The sequence below is a fragment of the Harpegnathos saltator genome, unplaced genomic scaffold (genome assembly GCF_003227715.2).
Source record: "Harpegnathos saltator strain DR-91 unplaced genomic scaffold, Hsal_v8.6 scaffold431, whole genome shotgun sequence".
Classification (NCBI taxonomy): domain Eukaryota; kingdom Metazoa; phylum Arthropoda; class Insecta; order Hymenoptera; family Formicidae; genus Harpegnathos; species Harpegnathos saltator.
The window spans coordinates 1,878-19,856 of record NW_020230241.1 but is presented as its reverse complement, the minus strand read 5'-3'; the positions used below and the strand labels follow the sequence as shown (position 1 = coordinate 19,856).

General features: G+C 36.5%; 2 protein-coding genes across 3 annotated transcripts; one reads left to right on the top strand and one right to left on the bottom strand.

The window, feature by feature from the left end:
- Positions 1-150: 150 nt before the first annotated feature.
- On the top strand, positions 151-3,020 carry LOC105188618 (ribonuclease Oy). 2 transcript variants are annotated; one of them, XR_003113364.1, is made up of 4 exons: positions 151-447; positions 1,090-1,618; positions 1,760-2,059; positions 2,841-3,020. XR_003113364.1 is itself a non-coding variant. In XM_011150169.3 (4 exons), the coding sequence occupies exons 1-4, from the start codon at positions 386-388 to the stop codon at positions 2,907-2,909; spliced, it is 810 nt and encodes a 269-aa protein (XP_011148471.1). In that variant the 5' UTR covers positions 152-385; the 3' UTR covers positions 2,910-3,020. The 2 variants fall into 2 exon arrangements, 1 of the variants encoding a protein (XP_011148471.1); XM_011150169.3 differs by having other exon boundaries at positions 152-447; positions 1,760-1,909.
- On the bottom strand, positions 2,951-4,837 carry LOC105188617 (UBX domain-containing protein 1). The gene is made up of 7 exons (XM_011150168.3): positions 4,629-4,837; positions 4,503-4,556; positions 4,280-4,441; positions 3,832-4,083; positions 3,513-3,747; positions 3,244-3,424; positions 2,951-3,018 (listed from the first exon to the last, which is right to left on the bottom strand). The coding sequence occupies exons 1-7, from the start codon at positions 4,682-4,684 to the stop codon at positions 2,972-2,974; spliced, it is 987 nt and encodes a 328-aa protein (XP_011148470.1). The 5' UTR covers positions 4,685-4,837; the 3' UTR covers positions 2,951-2,971.
- Between the last annotated feature and the right edge of the window lie 13,142 nt (positions 4,838-17,979).

The window sequence follows — 17,979 nt, the reverse complement described above, 5'->3', positions numbered from 1 at the left end:
TTATGAATGTATCAGGCGCTAATTAGACTACCAATTAGATGCAACTGCGTCGAAAAAAGAAATGTGCCGTTGAAAGTAAACAGGAAATGTTTGCACGTTAATAAATCATATAAGGGAAATATGAAAATTATGTGTAGCGTATGTCACAGTAAATATACAGGATTCATACTCAACGCCACATATGACGTTATAGTGACATTTTCACGGTACACCCGTTACGGAAATCTTAACAATGATCAGTTAAAAGATCGTTTGCTAGGGAACGGTACAGAATGGTGGGGCTGCTGATATAAGAAGGTAGTGGGAGAGTTTACCACTTAAAGTAGTGACGAATGCCGTTACCTTAAACCTGCTCAAAGCGAGCGATTTCCCACTCACCGACGCAATGTACAAGTATAATGTTGTGTTATGTATCTTCCTGCTGTGTCTACTGTGTGTCGCGCACGGGTAAGTAAATTGACGTGTACTCGGCGAATAAAAATAAATCTTGGCAAACATTATGTAATTCGTTGCGTGCAAACACGATAACTGAGGACAATATCTATTAGCACATGTTCAAGTGCACAGTACAAATATAAGTAGTAAGTAGTAAATTATATATAGAAAGATCTCGAAGCCCAAAAAGTCAGAGGAATGTATTAACGTTAGATATTAATACACGTACGACTGTCGACTGTGCCAAGGACGGCTAACGCACCAATCACTATATACACATACCACCACCTGTTAATTGACATAATCTTGCTTAGACAGTTGTCATGTGAACAATGATCCGGCTGATCGATCAATTGCAATCGAATAAATGTTATGATATTACTATGACATTAAAGTAACGCTAAGTTAAGTTTTGCTTCTAATCATCTAAATATTTCTTAGCGCGCAAAACATAATTATGTATGAAAAACGAACACTATAACATATGTATAATTATGTTACAAATCATTTAATATAATTATATAAAAGTATGTGTATCTATATGTATAAAACTTTAGGCTCTCAACAATTTCCTAAAGAATCTATACAATCCTGAGTGCAAGGCGAAAATTGCAATCTCAAAACACACGATTTAATTTTACGCATTCTCTGCAGCTATTCAATCGCGAGGAGACCTATAAGATCCAACAAATTTGACGTCGTGATATTCACTCAGAGATGGCCACCAACAGTTTGTTACATGTGGAAAGAAAGTTCCGGATCGCATAGTTGCTCGCTACCCAAACACGATGAATGGACTATACACGGTATTTGGCCCACGCAATTCAACCATATCGGCCCGCAGTTCTGCAACAGGTCGTTGCATTTTAATACGAGTGCTCTAGCACCTATAGAGAACGAATTGAAAGAAAAGTGGATCGACATTCAGAAGGGATCCAAGCCCTATTCGTTTTGGAGACACGAATGGGATAAACACGGCACCTGTGCAGTTACCATCAAAGATCTGAATAGTGTATTTAAATATTTCCACACTGGTCTGAAACTACTCGACACTTACAACATGATAGACGTGCTTGCAAAAGCGAACATCTTGCCGGGTGAAAAATATACAATAGACGATTTGTTGCATGCAGTTGAAAAGATTCTGGGCAAAAGAGCCCAAGTGATGTGTACGGAGAATGAGGTGAATGAAAAAATTATTCTCTCATATGAGTAATTGCATGAACGAACAACGTTCTAATCTAATCGCGCTAGATATAAGAAAGGATAAGCAAGAGATTACAGATTTTTAACAGATAAATCACTACTTAGTTCTTTTTTTTAGGAAACGGGTGAATCATATGTGTTCGAGATAAGAATCTGTTTCGACAAAACATTACAACTAGTGGACTGTGATGGAGTTTATGATTTCCCTACGAACTGTAATAAATCTAAACTGATAACATATCCTGGTCATGTACCACACAACTACCAAGTAATACAGATATAACGATTGTATTTTGTAAACTTTTTCGTATGTAAGAATTAGAGAGGAAGGGAAAGCTGGGATAGTATTAAAATTATAGGATAAAATTACACATTATGCACAGACAACATATACACGACAAAATCAACTTTCATCGCGGTAAGAATTTGGCGATAAATTGCACAGATAGATTATCCGTACAAGATAAATAAGTATTATTTTTTAATTAACAATCTAGGAAAAAAGATTATATATAATTATATATATAAATATATGTGATAAAATATAAAATTATATATGAAATTTGGTACTCTATATGAGATTACATATGAGTGTATATAATTTCATATAACGTTATATATAAAGTGCAAAATGTTTATAATCATATATGATTTTACACATGGTTTATACATGGTTTTACACACGGTTATAAAGTTATTGAAAAAAAGTAATGAGCGATAGTAACAGCATGACAACTCTAATGGAAATAATATACAACTTACTAGATATATTTCTTTTCACTTTGAAGTAAAATACGAGCATGATTATATGATCATATGATATATGATTATATGTAGTTATATATACAATTTCTTCATATATGTACATATATAATTATATATAATTATATATATATGGTCATATAGAAACAAAATTCACATATAATTGAATTATATATAATCATTTTTTCCTGGGAATATATAAAAATGCACCATTAAGAAAATATATTTTTTGAACTAAAATATTTACCACACAAATCTAAAAATTAAATCACGAATATTTCTATCGTCTTTTACACAATATACGGAAGTATAAAAACACTGTGAGTAACGTTACAGGTACCAATGTAAAATCAATATCTCCTATTTTCATTTAAGTTTAGACCCATAGTATTTATCATAAAAGGAAAACTAAAACGAAATCTTCTTATATATTACAGACAACAAACTTGCTCACTGATGTCTTACGGATGAGAAGAATTATCATTAATCTGGTAAATGTCTTGTAATCAATCTGTATGAGAATGTACATCAGTGTTTCTGCTTACGAATTAGGATATCATTGGCTACATCATTCCACCTTCTTCTGAACGATCACGACTGCTGAGGGCACCAAACCTGGAAGTTGAAGAAAAATACATATTGTACAATCTTTAACCATAAAAAGGATTCTTTCTATGTTGAATATGTATATCAATCAATCAATATTTCTTTTATCAATGTATTGTTGCACAAATAATGTCATCGTGTTACAGAATTGTATAATAATTTTACCAATAATCAAGTAGAAATCATTACAAGTTACGCATTGTATACAATGATAAATGTATCGATACAGCATACCTAACACATCCAATGGTGTGTCATAATCCTCCTCTGTAAATATTTTCTTAGGAAAAGTAGTCATTAATTGAAAAGGACCAGTACCATCCGTCCTGTTCATCTCTATAAATAATCTCACCGCGGACAATTGTTCTTTACTTCCGAAATTTTGTATCAAAGTTTGCCCGTTGGTGAGCCTGAGCTAAAATTGTATACATTTCGAAAGGAATTTAATTCTTTGGGTTATACTGCCTTAAAACTATATTATGGTATATTTATTATGTTAGTACCTGAAGCTTGGTTTCACTGTAATCTTTCCTATGATGTGTCGTAGACAAGGAAGATGTCGTGGGTGATGGAACTGGAACGGTATTAAGTAATTGGCCGCTCTCAGCAGCTGCTTTAGCTTTTCTTGCTGCTTTATCAGCTTCGATCTGTGCTCTTACTCTCTGTCGTGCTTCTTTCTCTTCAGCTTTTTCACGTTTTCTTTGCTCAAAGAGCTTTATCATTTCTAATTCTTCTAATCTGTAATGTAAATAATGGATATTATATATTTTACTTAGTATTAGAAGTGATTAGAAGTTAACATTGCTAAGATATATTTCTTACTTTTTTCTGGCTTCAGACATTTCCTTCCCTGACCGTATCCTGTTCCTTTCTCTCTCAAATGCATCTTTTTTCTCCTGCTCCTCTCTTTCTTTCCTCTTTTGTCTCATCTTTTCTTCCAATATTTTCAACTGTTCTTTCTTTTCCTCTTCGGTAAGTGGTTTCTTTTCTTCTGTGCTTTCAGAGAATCTGTCATGTCCTGATTTCGTAGCATGAAACTCTACCTCTAAGTTAGACTTGAAGAGCTTGCCACATCTATAAACAAAATTTCTATTGCATTTTATATTTCCCTCATGATGACATATTAGTCAGATTAGTAAGATATTGTCGCAGATATTTTAACAAAATAGAATTTCTATATGAAACAATTTTTCATTGCTGATATCCAAATGAATATTTACATCCTTATGCTTAGAAATTTATGTTAAATTTGTATCAACATATCACATACATATCACATTTCATCGATTTGGCCGTCTCGGTGGTAGACACTTGCTCACTGGTAGCACCAGCAACATTATCCTGAGACGGTGTATCAGTGACCGGTGCCGGAGCGCCTTCTGCCATGGTAGGTTCAAGCGTTGGCTCAGCCTCATCGGAATGCGCCAACAGCCTGAAATAAAAGTCGAGAGTGTTAGAATGATACGAGAATTATATCGACGGCGCCTTCATACCATTCCATCGCCGGCTCGACACCTTTGTTGCCGGTAATCTCCAAGGCTTTTTCGCTGCAATAGAACGATTAAATAGAATGTCGAAGGTTAGGCGTAGCGGTGACATGACGTTATTCGTAAACTTACGCCTTGGATATACTGAAACCCATGTCCACAAGTATATCTATAACGCCCGACGACATCTTACTTTGATCGTTGGCACGTTCGGAAAATACACCAACGTCAAAATACCTTTCGATGCGTGTTCCGATCGCGGTTCAAAAATTAAATGTCACGTCGAATCGACGCGCTACTTACATGCTAATACAGGCATATACTCTCTAAAGTTAGGGTGATAACCCACTAACGAATCGATATTCGCTTCTGTTTTGTTCGAAGAATCGATTGTAGTCTCGATAAGTTCAAATAAGTTCAAATACATTAGTTTCCACGTCGCTAGTTATTCCTCTTATCATTTTATATTTGATATTATTAAATTTTATTAACGAATATAAATGAGCTTTAAAATTCTGTTTAAAACGCAAATTTAATAAAATACTGAAAAAAAGAAATTTTGCGATGTAAAAACTAAATTGGAATATGAGGTTTACGATTGAAAAGTTATTACTTTTCATTTAATATATATTTTTATAAGATGATTAAATTTATAATATGGTTAAAATTAGAAATATCAAGTTTCAAAAAGCTTTCCGAAGTGTTACAATAGTATAATTTTTATAAAAATAATAATCTACTGAAGTTTACATATTTTTTGAACAGAATAAACACACGTCTGATCCATCGTTGAATAGTATTACTTGGAAAATAAAAGTACACTGGAAAGCAAAACGGTTTTGGTAGTTTTTCTTCTAGTGACATAAGTAACCCGTATAATTGTGAATTTGAGAATCACTTGCACAAGAGAGAAAGAGACCCGTGATCCTTTGTTTTGCGCAATTTGCTTAAGCAATGATCCTCAAAATCACAACTACACGCATTACACATGTCACTAGAAAAAAAACTGTTGAAACCGTTTTGCTTTCTAGTGTACACCCACGGTAAGTAATCGATTCTGTCCCTTGGAAATTTTCACAAATTGAGAAGTGACTACGTTTCTACATTACTCACAATCCACGATTAATAAAATAACTAAAACTTACGCTCGCTTATGGAGGATTGAGGCCTGGTCTACAATACGTGTCGTAAGTTGTAAGCCGTAAGAATTGGCGAATCACAGTCGATTATTATAAAAATAATCGGCTATAATTAGCCAGTTCTTACGGCTTACAGCTTACAACATCTATTATAGACCAGGTCTCAATCCTCCAAGCTAAGCGAGTGCAAGTTTTAGTTATTTTATTAATTGTGCATGGACTGTGAGTAGTGTAGAAACGTAGTCACTTCTCAGTTTGTAAAAATTTCCAAGGGATAGAATCGATTACCGTGAGTATACAACAGACGAATTGTTGAATCATAGGCCGCGTTCAGTAGAACAAAGTGATCAGAGAGCGCTTAGTGATTATTGTCTGTGATTAGAGCATTCTTTTAGATTTTTCATAGACCCAGAAGTATTTACCAATCAGGAGCGAGATTCAGTGGTAAATCTAGTAATGTTGTCTAACTGTTGAGTCTGCTGAACGCGGCCATAGAGTCAGATGCTTTGGATCCGGTTTACATGAGAACAGGACAGTGCAGCCAACTCATAAACCGATAGCGCGCATGTCAGTATAGCTAAATACAGCGACTAACCGCGCGTGGAAGTATAGTGATAAGTATCAATGGTAAAACAGTAATGAGATTCTAGATCAAATAGGTAACAATAGCAAATGTGAACAAATAATACATTGTGCATGTTCAACATGAATTGTACCTTCGTCTTCATGTATATAAATAAATAATATATACAATACTAAAAAAATTATGATATATATATATATAATGTATATGTGTATATATATATAATATATATACACATATACATACGAGGGCAATCTGAAAAGTTTTGAGCCTCAACATGAAGATGGCTCTACTCGTCAAAATCATTCTGGTACTACAATGGTATATGCTTTGAAAGATGACTGTGAAAATTTCAGCCATTTTGGACGCTCAGTTGTTGTTTGACAGTCGTTTGTCGATGTCAGTGTTTTTGTAAAAATGGAAAAAATCGAATATCATGCCATGATTAAATTCTTGCATTTGAAAGGCAATATGCCTGCGCAAATAAAACTCGAGTTGGATGCTGTTTACCGAGACTCTGTCCCATCATTTGCCACCGTGAAAAGATGGGCAGTTGAATTTAAACGTGGTCGTACCTGCTTGGCTGATGATGAGTGTTTGGAACGGCCAAAAACTGCGACCACCATCGATAACATTGAAAATGTTCACCAAATGGTACTGAACGATCGTCGAATCAAGGTTAGAGAGATAGAGCAGAGGCTATGGGCATATCGAAAGAATGCGTTTGTCATATACTGACTGAAGAAGTGGACATGCGTAATCTATCCGCGCGTTGAGTGCCGCGCTTGCTCACTTTGGACCAAAAACGCATTCGGCGGTCGCCATGGCCAAAATTCACGAATTGCATTTCGAATTGGTTGACCACCGTATTCACCAGATCTGGCTCCCAGCAACTTTTTCCTTTTTCCCAAGCTTAAAGTTAAAGTTTCGCTTGGATGACAGAGATTTTCATCGAACGAGGTCATCGCACAGGTAAACGCCTATTTTGCGGAGCAAGACGCCAACTACTATTTGAAAGGGTTAAAGCTGGGAAAAATGTATCGACTTAAAAGGAGACTAGAGGTTAAAGCTGGGAAAAATGTATCGACTTAAAAGAAGACTATGTTGAAAAATAAAATTACATTTGGCCGAAAAAATATTTGTTTCTATGTTAGGCTCAAAACTTCTCAGACTGCCCTCGTATATATATGGATATGTATGCATATATATATATAACTGATTACGCATATAACATAATAAGCAAAAATTCAGATGGTCGCGATCCACGAAGAATGGAAACGAAAGCTCGATACTGGTTCTAAAAATCGACGCACAGAAGAGGTCAAATTCTAAGAATCGACGAATTGGAAGAGAGTCGCTTCTAAAAACTGCAGAGACTTGAGAGTGTGCTTAAAAGAAAGCGAATATTGTCACGAATTGAAATCACATATAATCGTTCTTTTGGTAGTTTAACATATGATAAAATGGATTAAGAAAATACGATAAGAAATTGAACCTGATAGCACAAAAGAGATCGATGCGAAAATGACGAGACACCAGGTATAAGCCGCAAAATTAAGGGCAGTAAAATATTAATCTAAATACTAAATAAAAATGATCCGAGTCGACCTGTGCATCGAGCGACCTGTGATCACGCGTTTTGGAGATACAAAACACGAAAGATTGAAAAGTGACAGGCCCGAAAATGACAAGCCATCAAATATTAATCATCGAAATATAAGTGATAAAGTTATAATCTAGACTCAAAATAACTAAGATCCTTGTGAATCGCACCGAACTACGACTACCCGTTTCGGAGTTAGAAACTACAAAAGATGGAAAAATGGCAAGATCCGAAATGACCTCATAAAATATTAATTACCGAAATATGGATGATAAGATTTTAATCTAGACCCAAAATAAGAAAGATCCTCATAAATTACAACAAGGTGCGCCTATTCGTTATCGAGAAATTAAAGCGAAAAGTTCAAGGCCGAACGGAGCGAAAATAAAGTCTCACCGGATATAAGATACAAAATTATTTGCTGTAAGACATTAATCTAGCTCCGAAATAAGATTGATCCGTGCAAACCGCATCGAGCTGAGATTACGCGTTTCTAAGATATAAGCCACGAAAGATGGAAAAATGACAGGCATGAAAATGAAATATTAAATATGGAAATATGAATAATAAGGTTATAATCTAGATCGAAAATAAGACAGATCTTCGCAAATTATAACAAGGTGCGCCTATTCGTTATACAGAAATTAAAGCGGAAAGTTCAAGGCCGACCGATGCGAAAATAACGCGTCACCGGATATAAGATACAAAATTATTTGCTGTAAGACATTAATCTAGGTCCGAAATAAGATTGATCCGTGCAAGCCGCATCGAGCTGAGATTACGCGTTTTTAACATATAAGCCACGAAAGATGGAAAAATGACAGGCATGAAAATGAAATATTAAATATGGAAATATGCATAATAAGGTTATAATCTACATCGAAAATAAGACAGATCTTCGCAAATTATAACAAGGTGCGCCTATTCATTACAGAGAAATTAAAGCGGAAAGTTCAAGGCCGACCGAAGCGAAAATAACGTGTCACCGGATATAAGCTACAAAATTATTTGCTGTAAGACATTAATCTAGGTTCGAAATAAGATTGATCCGTGCAAGCCGCATCGAGCTGAGATTACGAGTTTCTAAGATATAAGCCACGAAAGATGGGAAAATGACAGGCATGAAAATGAAATATTAAATAACAAAATATGGATAATAAGGTATTAATCTAGACACAAAATAAGACAGATCTTCGCAAATTATAACAAGGTGCGCGTATTCGTTATACAGAAATTAAAGCGGAAAGTTCAAGGCCGACCGATGCGAAAATAACGTGTCACCGGATATAAGCTACAAAATTATTTGCTGTAAAACATTAATCTAGCTCCGAAATAAGATTGATCCGTGCAAACCGCATCGAGCTGAGATTACGCGTTTCTAACACATAAGCTACGAAAGATGGAAAAATGACAGGCATGAAAATGAAATATTAAATATGGAAATATGCATAATAAGGTTATAATCTAGACCGAAAATAAGAAAGATCTTCGCAAATTATAACAAGGTGCGCCTATTCGTTATCGAGAAATTGCAGCGGAAAGTTCAAGGCCGACCGATGCGAAAATAACGTATCACCGGGTATAAGATACAAAATTATTTGCTGTAAGACATTAATCTAAGTTCGACATAAGATTGATCCGTGCAAACCGCATCGAGCTGAGATTACGCGTTTCTAAGATATAAGCCACGAAAAATAGAAAAATGACAGGCATGAAAATGAAATATTAAATATGGAAATATGCATAATAAGGTTATAATCTAGACCGAAAATAAGAAAGGTCGTCACAAATTACTACATGGTGCGCCTATTCGTTATAGAGAAGTTAAAGCGGAAAGTTCAAGGCCGATGCTAAAATAACGTATCACCTGATATAAGATACAAAATTATTTGCTGTAAGACATTAATCTAGGTCCGAAATAAGATTGATCCGTGCAAACCGCATCGAGCTGAGATTACGCGTTTCTAACATATAAGATACGAAAGATGGAAAAATGACAGGCATGAAAATGAAATATTAAATATGGAAATATGCATAATAACGTTATAATCTAGTTCGAAAATAAGACAGATCTTCGCAAATTATAACAAGGTGCGCCTATTCGTTATCGAGAAATTGCAGCGGAAAGTTCAACGCCGACCGATGCGAAAATAACGTCTCACCGGATATAAGATACAAAATTATTTGCTGTAAGTCGTTAATCTAGGTTCGAAATTAGATTGATCCGTGCAAACCGCATCGAGCTGAGATCATGCGTTTCTAAGATATAAGCCACGAAAGATGGAAAAATGACAGGCATGGAAATGAAATATAAAATATGGAAATATGCATGATAAGGTTTTAATCTAGACCCAAAATAAGAAAGATCCTCGCAAATTATAGCAAGGTGCGCGTATTCGTTATCGTGAAATTAAAGCGGAAAGTTCAAGGCCGACCGGAGCGAAAATGACGTGTCACCGGGTATAAGCTACAAAATTATTTACTGTAAGATGTCAATCTAGGTTCGATATAAGATTGATCCGTGCAAACCGCATCGAGCTGAGATCACGCGTTTCTAAGATATAAGCCACGAAAGATGGAAAAATGACAGGCATGGAAATGAAATATAAAATATGGAAATATGCATGATAAGGTATTAATCTAGACACAAAATAAGAAAGATCTTTGCGAATTATAACAAAGTCCGCGCATTCTTTATTGAGAAATTAAAGCGTAAAGTTCAAGGCCGACCGGAGCGAAAATGACGTGTCACCGGGTATAAGCTACAAAATTATTTACTGTAAGATGTCAATCTAGGTTCGATATAAGATTGATCCGTGCAAACCGCATCGAGCTGAGATCACGCGTTTCTAAGATATAAGCCACGAAAGATGGAAAAATGACAGGCATGGAAATGAAATATAAAATATGGAAATATGCATGATAAGGTTTTAATCTAGACACAAAATAAGAAAGATCTTCGCGAATTATAACAAAGTGCGCGCATTCTTTATTGAGAAATTAAAGCGTAAAGTTCAAGGCCGACCGGAGCGAAAATGACGTGTCACCGGGTATAAGCTACAAAATTATTTGCTGTAAGATGTCAATCTAGGTTCGATATAAGATTGATCCGTGCAAACCGCATCGAGCTGAGATCACGCGTTTCTAAGATATAAGCCACGAAAGATGGAAAAATGACAGGCATGGAAATGAAATATAAAATATGGAAATATGCATGATAAGGTTTTAATCTAGGCCCAAAATAAGAAAGATCCTCGCAAATTATAGCAAGGTGCGCGTATTCGTTATCGTGAAATTAAAGCGGAAAGTTCAAGGCCGACCGGAGCGAAAATGACGTGTCACCGGGTATAAGCTACAAAATTATTTACTGTAAGATGTCAATCTAGGTTCGATATAAGATTGATCCGTGCAAACCGCATCGAGCTGAGATCACGCGTTTCTAAGATATAAGCCACGAAAGATGGAAAAATGACAGGCATGGAAATGAAATATAAAATATGGAAATATGCATGATAAGGTTTTAATCTAGACACAAAATAAGAAAGATCTTCGCGAATTATAACAAAATGCGCGCATTCTTTATTGAGAAATTAAAGCGGAAAGTTCAAGGCCGACCGGAGCGAAAATAACGTGACACCGGGTATAAGCTACAAAATTATTTGCTGTAAGATGTCAATCTAGGTTCGATATAAGATTGATCCGTGCAAACCGCATCGAGCTGAGATCACGCGTTTCTAAGATATAAGCCACGAAAGATGGAAAAATGACAGGCATGGAAATGAAATATAAAATATGGAAATATGCATGATAAGGTTTTAATCTAGACACAAAATAAGAAAGATCTTCGCGAATTATAACAAAGTGCGCGCATTCTTTATTGAGAAATTAAAGCGTAAAGTTCAAGGCCGACCGGAGCGAAAATGACGTGTCACCGGGTATAAGCTACAAAATTATTTGCTGTAAGATGTCAATCTAGGTTCGATATAAGATTGATCCGTGCAAACCGCATCGAGCTGAGATCACGCGTTTCTAAGATATAAGCCACGAAAGATGGAAAAATGACAGGCATGGAAATGAAATATAAAATATGGAAATATGCATGATAAGGTTTTAATCTAGACACAAAATAAGAAAGATCTTCGCGAATTATAACAAAGTGCGCGCATTCTTTATTGAGAAATTAAAGCGTAAAGTTCAAGGCCGACCGGAGCGAAAATGACGTGTCACCGGGTATAAGCTACAAAATTATTTGCTGTAAGATGTCAATCTAGGTTCGATATAAGATTGATCCGTGCAAACCGCATCGAGCTGAGATCACGCGTTTCTAAGATATAAGCCACGAAAGATGGAAAAATGACAGGCATGGAAATGAAATATAAAATATGGAAATATGCATGATAAGGTTTTAATCTAGGCCCAAAATAAGAAAGATCCTCGCAAATTATAGCAAGGTGCGCGTATTCGTTATCGTGAAATTAAAGCGGAAAGTTCAAGGCCGACCGGAGCGAAAATGACGTGTCACCGGGTATAAGCTACAAAATTATTTGCTGTAAGATGTCAATCTAGGTTCGATATAAGATTGATCCGTGCAAACCGCATCGAGCTGAGATCACGCGTTTCTAAGATATAAGCCACGAAAGATGGAAAAATGACAGGCATGGAAATGAAATATAAAATATGGAAATATGCATGATAAGGTTTTAATCTAGGCCCAAAATAAGAAAGATCCTCGCAAATTATAGCAAGGTGCGCGTATTCGTTATCGTGAAATTAAAGCGGAAAGTTCAAGGCCGACCGGAGCGAAAATGACGTGTCACCGGGTATAAGCTACAAAATTATTTACTGTAAGATGTCAATCTAGGTTCGATATAAGATTGATCCGTGCAAACCGCATCGAGCTGAGATCACGCGTTTCTAAGATATAAGCCACGAAAGATGGAAAAATGACAGGCATGGAAATGAAATATAAAATATGGAAATATGCATGATAAGGTTTTAATCTAGACACAAAATAAGAAAGATCTTCGCGAATTATAACAAAGTGCGCGCATTCTTTATTGAGAAATTAAAGCGTAAAGTTCAAGGCCGACCGGAGCGAAAATGACGTGTCACCGGGTATAAGCTACAAAATTATTTACTGTAAGATGTCAATCTAGGTTCGATATAAGATTGATCCGTGCAAACCGCATCGAGCTGAGATCACGCGTTTCTAAGATATAAGCCACGAAAGATGGAAAAATGACAGGCATGGAAATGAAATATAAAATATGGAAATATGCATGATAAGGTTTTAATCTAGACCAAAATAAGAAAGATCTCGCAATTATAACAAGGTGCGCGTATTCTTATTGAGAAATTAAAGCGGAAAGTTCAAGGCCGACCGGAGCGAAAATGACGTGTCACCGGGTATAAGCTACAAAATTATTTGCTGTAAGATGTCAATCTAGGTTCGATATAAGATTGATCCGTGCAAACCGCATCGAGCTGAGATCACGCGTTTCTAAGATATAAGCCACGAAAGATGGAAAAATGACAGGCATGGAAATGAAATATAAAATATGGAAATATGCATGATAAGGTTTTAATCTAGACCCAAAATAAGAAAGATCCTCGCAAATTATAGCAAGGTGCGCGTATTCGTTATTGGAAATTAAAGCGGAAAGTTCAAGGCCGACCGGAGCGAAAATGACGTGTCACCGGGTATAAGCTACAAAATTATTTGCTGTAAGATGTCAATCTAGGTTCGATATAAGATTGATCCGTGCAAACCGCATCGAGCTGAGATCACGCGTTTCTAAGATATAAGCCACGAAAGATGGAAAAATGACAGGCATGGAAATGAAATATAAAATATGGAAATATGCATGATAAGGTTTTAATCTAGCCCAAAATAAGAAAGATCCTCGCAAATTATAGCAAGGTGCGCGTATTCGTTATCGTGAAATTAAAGCGGAAAGTTCAAGGCCGACCGGAGCGAAAATGACGTGTCACCGGGTATAAGCTACAAAATTATTTGCTGTAAGATGTCAATCTAGGTTCGATATAAGATTGATCCGTGCAAACCGCATCGAGCTGAGATCACGCGTTTCTAAGATATAAGCCACGAAAGATGGAAAAATGACAGGCATGGAAATGAAATATAAAATATGGAAATATGCATGATAAGGTTTTAATCTAGACCCAAAATAAGAAAGATCCTCGCAAATTATAGCAAGGTGCGCGTATTCGTTATCGTGAAATTAAAGCGGAAAGTTCAAGGCCGACCGGAGCGAAAATGACGTGTCACCGGGTATAAGCTACAAAATTATTTGCTGTAAGATGTCAATCTAGGTTCGATATAAGATTGATCCGTGCAAACCGCATCGAGCTGAGATCACGCGTTTCTAAGATATAAGCCACGAAAGATGGAAAAATGACAGGCATGGAAATGAAATATAAAATATGGAAATATGCATGATAAGGTTTTAATCTAGACACAAAATAAGAAAGATCTTCGCGAATTATAACAAAGTGCGCGCATTCTTTATTGAGAAATTAAAGCGGAAAGTTCAAGGCCGACCGGAGCGAAAATGACGTGTCACCGGGTATAAGCTACAAAATTATTTGCTGTAAGATGTCAATCTAGGTTCGATATAAGATTGATCCGTGCAAACCGCATCGAGCTGAGATCACGCGTTTCTAAGATATAAGCCACGAAAGATGGAAAAATGACAGGCATGGAAATGAAATATAAAATATGGAAATATGCATGATAAGGTTTTAATCTAGACCCAAAATAAGAAAGATCCTCGCAAATTATAGCAAGGTGCGCGTATTCGTTATCGTGAAATTAAAGCGGAAAGTTCAAGGCCGACCGGAGCGAAAATGACGTGTCACCGGGTATAAGCTACAAAATTATTTGCTGTAAGATGTCAATCTAGGTTCGATATAAGATTGATCCGTGCAAACCGCATCGAGCTGAGATCACGCGTTTCTAAGATATAAGCCACGAAAGATGGAAAAATGACAGGCATGGAAATGAAATATAAAATATGGAAATATGCATGATAAGGTTTTAATCTAGACCCAAAATAAGAAAGATCCTCGCAAATTATAGCAAGGTGCGCGTATTCGTTATCGTGAAATTAAAGCGGAAAGTTCAAGGCCGACCGGAGCGAAAATGACGTGTCACCGGGTATAAGCTACAAAATTATTTGCTGTAAGATGTCAATCTAGGTTCGATATAAGATTGATCCGTGCAAACCGCATCGAGCTGAGATCACGCGTTTCTAAGATATAAGCCACGAAAGATGGAAAAATGACAGGCATGGAAATGAAATATAAAATATGGAAATATGCATGATAAGGTTTTAATCTAGACCCAAAATAAGAAAGATCCTCGCAAATTATAGCAAGGTGCGCGTATTCGTTATCGTGAAATTAAAGCGGAAAGTTCAAGGCCGACCGGAGCGAAAATGACGTGTCACCGGGTATAAGCTACAAAATTATTTGCTGTAAGATGTCAATCTAGGTTCGATATAAGATTGATCCGTGCAAACCGCATCGAGCTGAGATCACGCGTTTCTAAGATATAAGCCACGAAAGATGGAAAAATGACAGGCATGGAAATGAAATATAAAATATGGAAATATGCATGATAAGGTTTTAATCTAGACCCAAAATAAGAAAGATCCTCGCAAATTATAGCAAGGTGCGCGTATTCGTTATCGTGAAATTAAAGCGGAAAGTTCAAGGCCGACCGGAGCGAAAATGACGTGTCACCGGGTATAAGCTACAAAATTATTTGCTGTAAGATGTCAATCTAGGTTCGATATAAGATTGATCCGTGCAAACCGCATCGAGCTGAGATCACGCGTTTCTAAGATATAAGCCACGAAAGATGGAAAAATGACAGGCATGGAAATGAAATATAAAATATGGAAATATGCATGATAAGGTTTTAATCTAGACCCAAAATAAGAAAGATCCTCGCAAATTATAGCAAGGTGCGCGTATTCGTTATCGTGAAATTAAAGCGGAAAGTTCAAGGCCGACCGGAGCGAAAATGACGTGTCACCGGGTATAAGCTACAAAATTATTTGCTGTAAGATGTCAATCTAGGTTCGATATAAGATTGATCCGTGCAAACCGCATCGAGCTGAGATCACGCGTTTCTAAGATATAAGCCACGAAAGATGGAAAAATGACAGGCATGGAAATGAAATATAAAATATGGAAATATGCATGATAAGGTTTTAATCTAGACACAAAATAAGAAAGATCTTCGCGAATTATAACAAAGTGCGCGCATTCTTTATTGAGAAATTAAAGCGGAAAGTTCAAGGCCGACCGGAGCGAAAATGACGTGTCACCGGGTATAAGCTACAAAATTATTTGCTGTAAGATGTCAATCTAGGTTCGATATAAGATTGATCCGTGCAAACCGCATCGAGCTGAGATCACGCGTTTCTAAGATATAAGCCACGAAAGATGGAAAAATGACAGGCATGGAAATGAAATATAAAATATGGAAATATGCATGATAAGGTTTTAATCTAGACCCAAAATAAGAAAGATCCTCGCAAATTATAGCAAGGTGCGCGTATTCGTTATCGTGAAATTAAAGCGGAAAGTTCAAGGCCGACCGGAGCGAAAATGACGTGTCACCGGGTATAAGCTACAAAATTATTTGCTGTAAGATGTCAATCTAGGTTCGATATAAGATTGATCCGTGCAAACCGCATCGAGCTGAGATCACGCGTTTCTAAGATATAAGCCACGAAAGATGGAAAAATGACAGGCATGGAAATGAAATATAAAATATGGAAATATGCATGATAAGGTTTTAATCTAGGCCCAAAATAAGAAAGATCCTCGCAAATTATAGCAAGGTGCGCGTATTCGTTATCGTGAATTAAAGCGGAAAGTTCAAGGCCGACCGGAGCGAAAATGACGTGTCACCGAGTATAAGCTACAAAATTATTTACTGTAAGATGTCAATCTAGGTTCGATATAAGATTGATCCGTGCAAACCGCATCGAGCTGAGATCACGCGTTCTAAGATATAAAGCCACGAGAAAGATGGAAAAATGACAGGCATGGAAATGAAATATAAAATATGGAAATATGCATGATAAGGTTTTAATCTAGACACAAAATAAGAAAGATCTTCGCAATTATAACAAAGTGCGCGCATTCTTTATTGAGAAATTAAAGCGGAAAGTTCAAGGCCGACCGGAGCGAAAATAACGTGACACCGGGTATAAGCTACAAAATTATTTACTGTAAGATGTCAATCTAGGTTCGATATAAGATTGATCCGTGCAAACCGCATCGAGCTGAGATCACGCGTTTCTAAGATATAAGCCACGAAAGATGGAAAAATGACAGGCATGGAAATGAAATATAAAATATGGAAATATGCATGATAAGGTTTTAATCTAGACACAAAATAAGAAAGATCTTCGCGAATTATAACAAAGTGCTCGCATTCTTTATTGAGAATTAAAGCGTAAATTCAAGGGCCGGACCGGAGCGAAAATGACGTGTCACCGGGTATAAGCTACAAAATTATTTCTGTAAGTGTCAATCTAGGTTCGATATAAGATTGATCCGTGCAAACCGCATCGAGCTGAGATCACGGCGTTTCTAAAGTATAAGCCCCGAAGATGAAAAAGACAGGTATGGAAATGAAATATTAAATATGGAATATGCATGATAAGGTTTTAATCTAGACCCAAAATTAAGAAAGACCTCGCAGAATTATAGCAAGGTGCGCGTTTTATCGTGAAATTAAAGCGGAATGTTCAAGGGCCGACCGGAGCGAAAAATGACGTTCACGGGTATAAGCTACAAAATTATTTGCTGTAAGATGTCAATCTAGGTCGATATAAGATTGATCCGTGCAAACCGCATCGAGCTGAGATCACGGCGTTTCTAAGATATAAGCCACGAAAGATGGAAAAATGACAGGCATGGAAATGAAATATAAAATATGGAAATATGCATGATAAGTTTTTAATCTAGGCCCAAAATAAGAAAGATCCTCGCAAATTATAGCAAGGTGCGCGTATTCGTTATCGTGAAATTAAAGCGGAAAGTTCAAGGCCGACCGGAGCGAAAATGACGTGTCACCGAGTATAAGCTACAAAATTATTTACTGTAAGATGTCAATCTAGG

Excerpts from the sequence above, each read along its gene's own strand:
- LOC105188618 (XM_011150169.3), top strand. The coding sequence starts at position 386 with ATGTACAAGTATAATGTTGTGTTATGTATCTTCCTGCTGTGTCTACTG. Across the intron at positions 448-1,089 it reads CTACTGTGTGTCGCGCACGG|CTATTCAATCGCGAGGAGAC; the intron begins GTAAGTAAATTG and ends CATTCTCTGCAG. Across the intron at positions 1,619-1,759 it reads TGATGTGTACGGAGAATGAG|GAAACGGGTGAATCATATGT; the intron begins GTGAATGAAAAA and ends TCTTTTTTTTAG.
- LOC105188617 (XM_011150168.3), bottom strand. The coding sequence starts at position 4,684 with ATGTCGTCGGGCGTTATAGATATACTTGTGGACATGGGTTTCAGTATA. Across the intron at positions 4,557-4,628 it reads GGTTTCAGTATATCCAAGGC|CGAAAAAGCCTTGGAGATTA; the intron begins GTAAGTTTACGA and ends GTTCTATTGCAG. Across the intron at positions 4,084-4,279 it reads AAATCGATGAAATGTGATAT|ATGTGGCAAGCTCTTCAAGT; the intron begins GTATGTGATATG and ends TTTTGTTTATAG.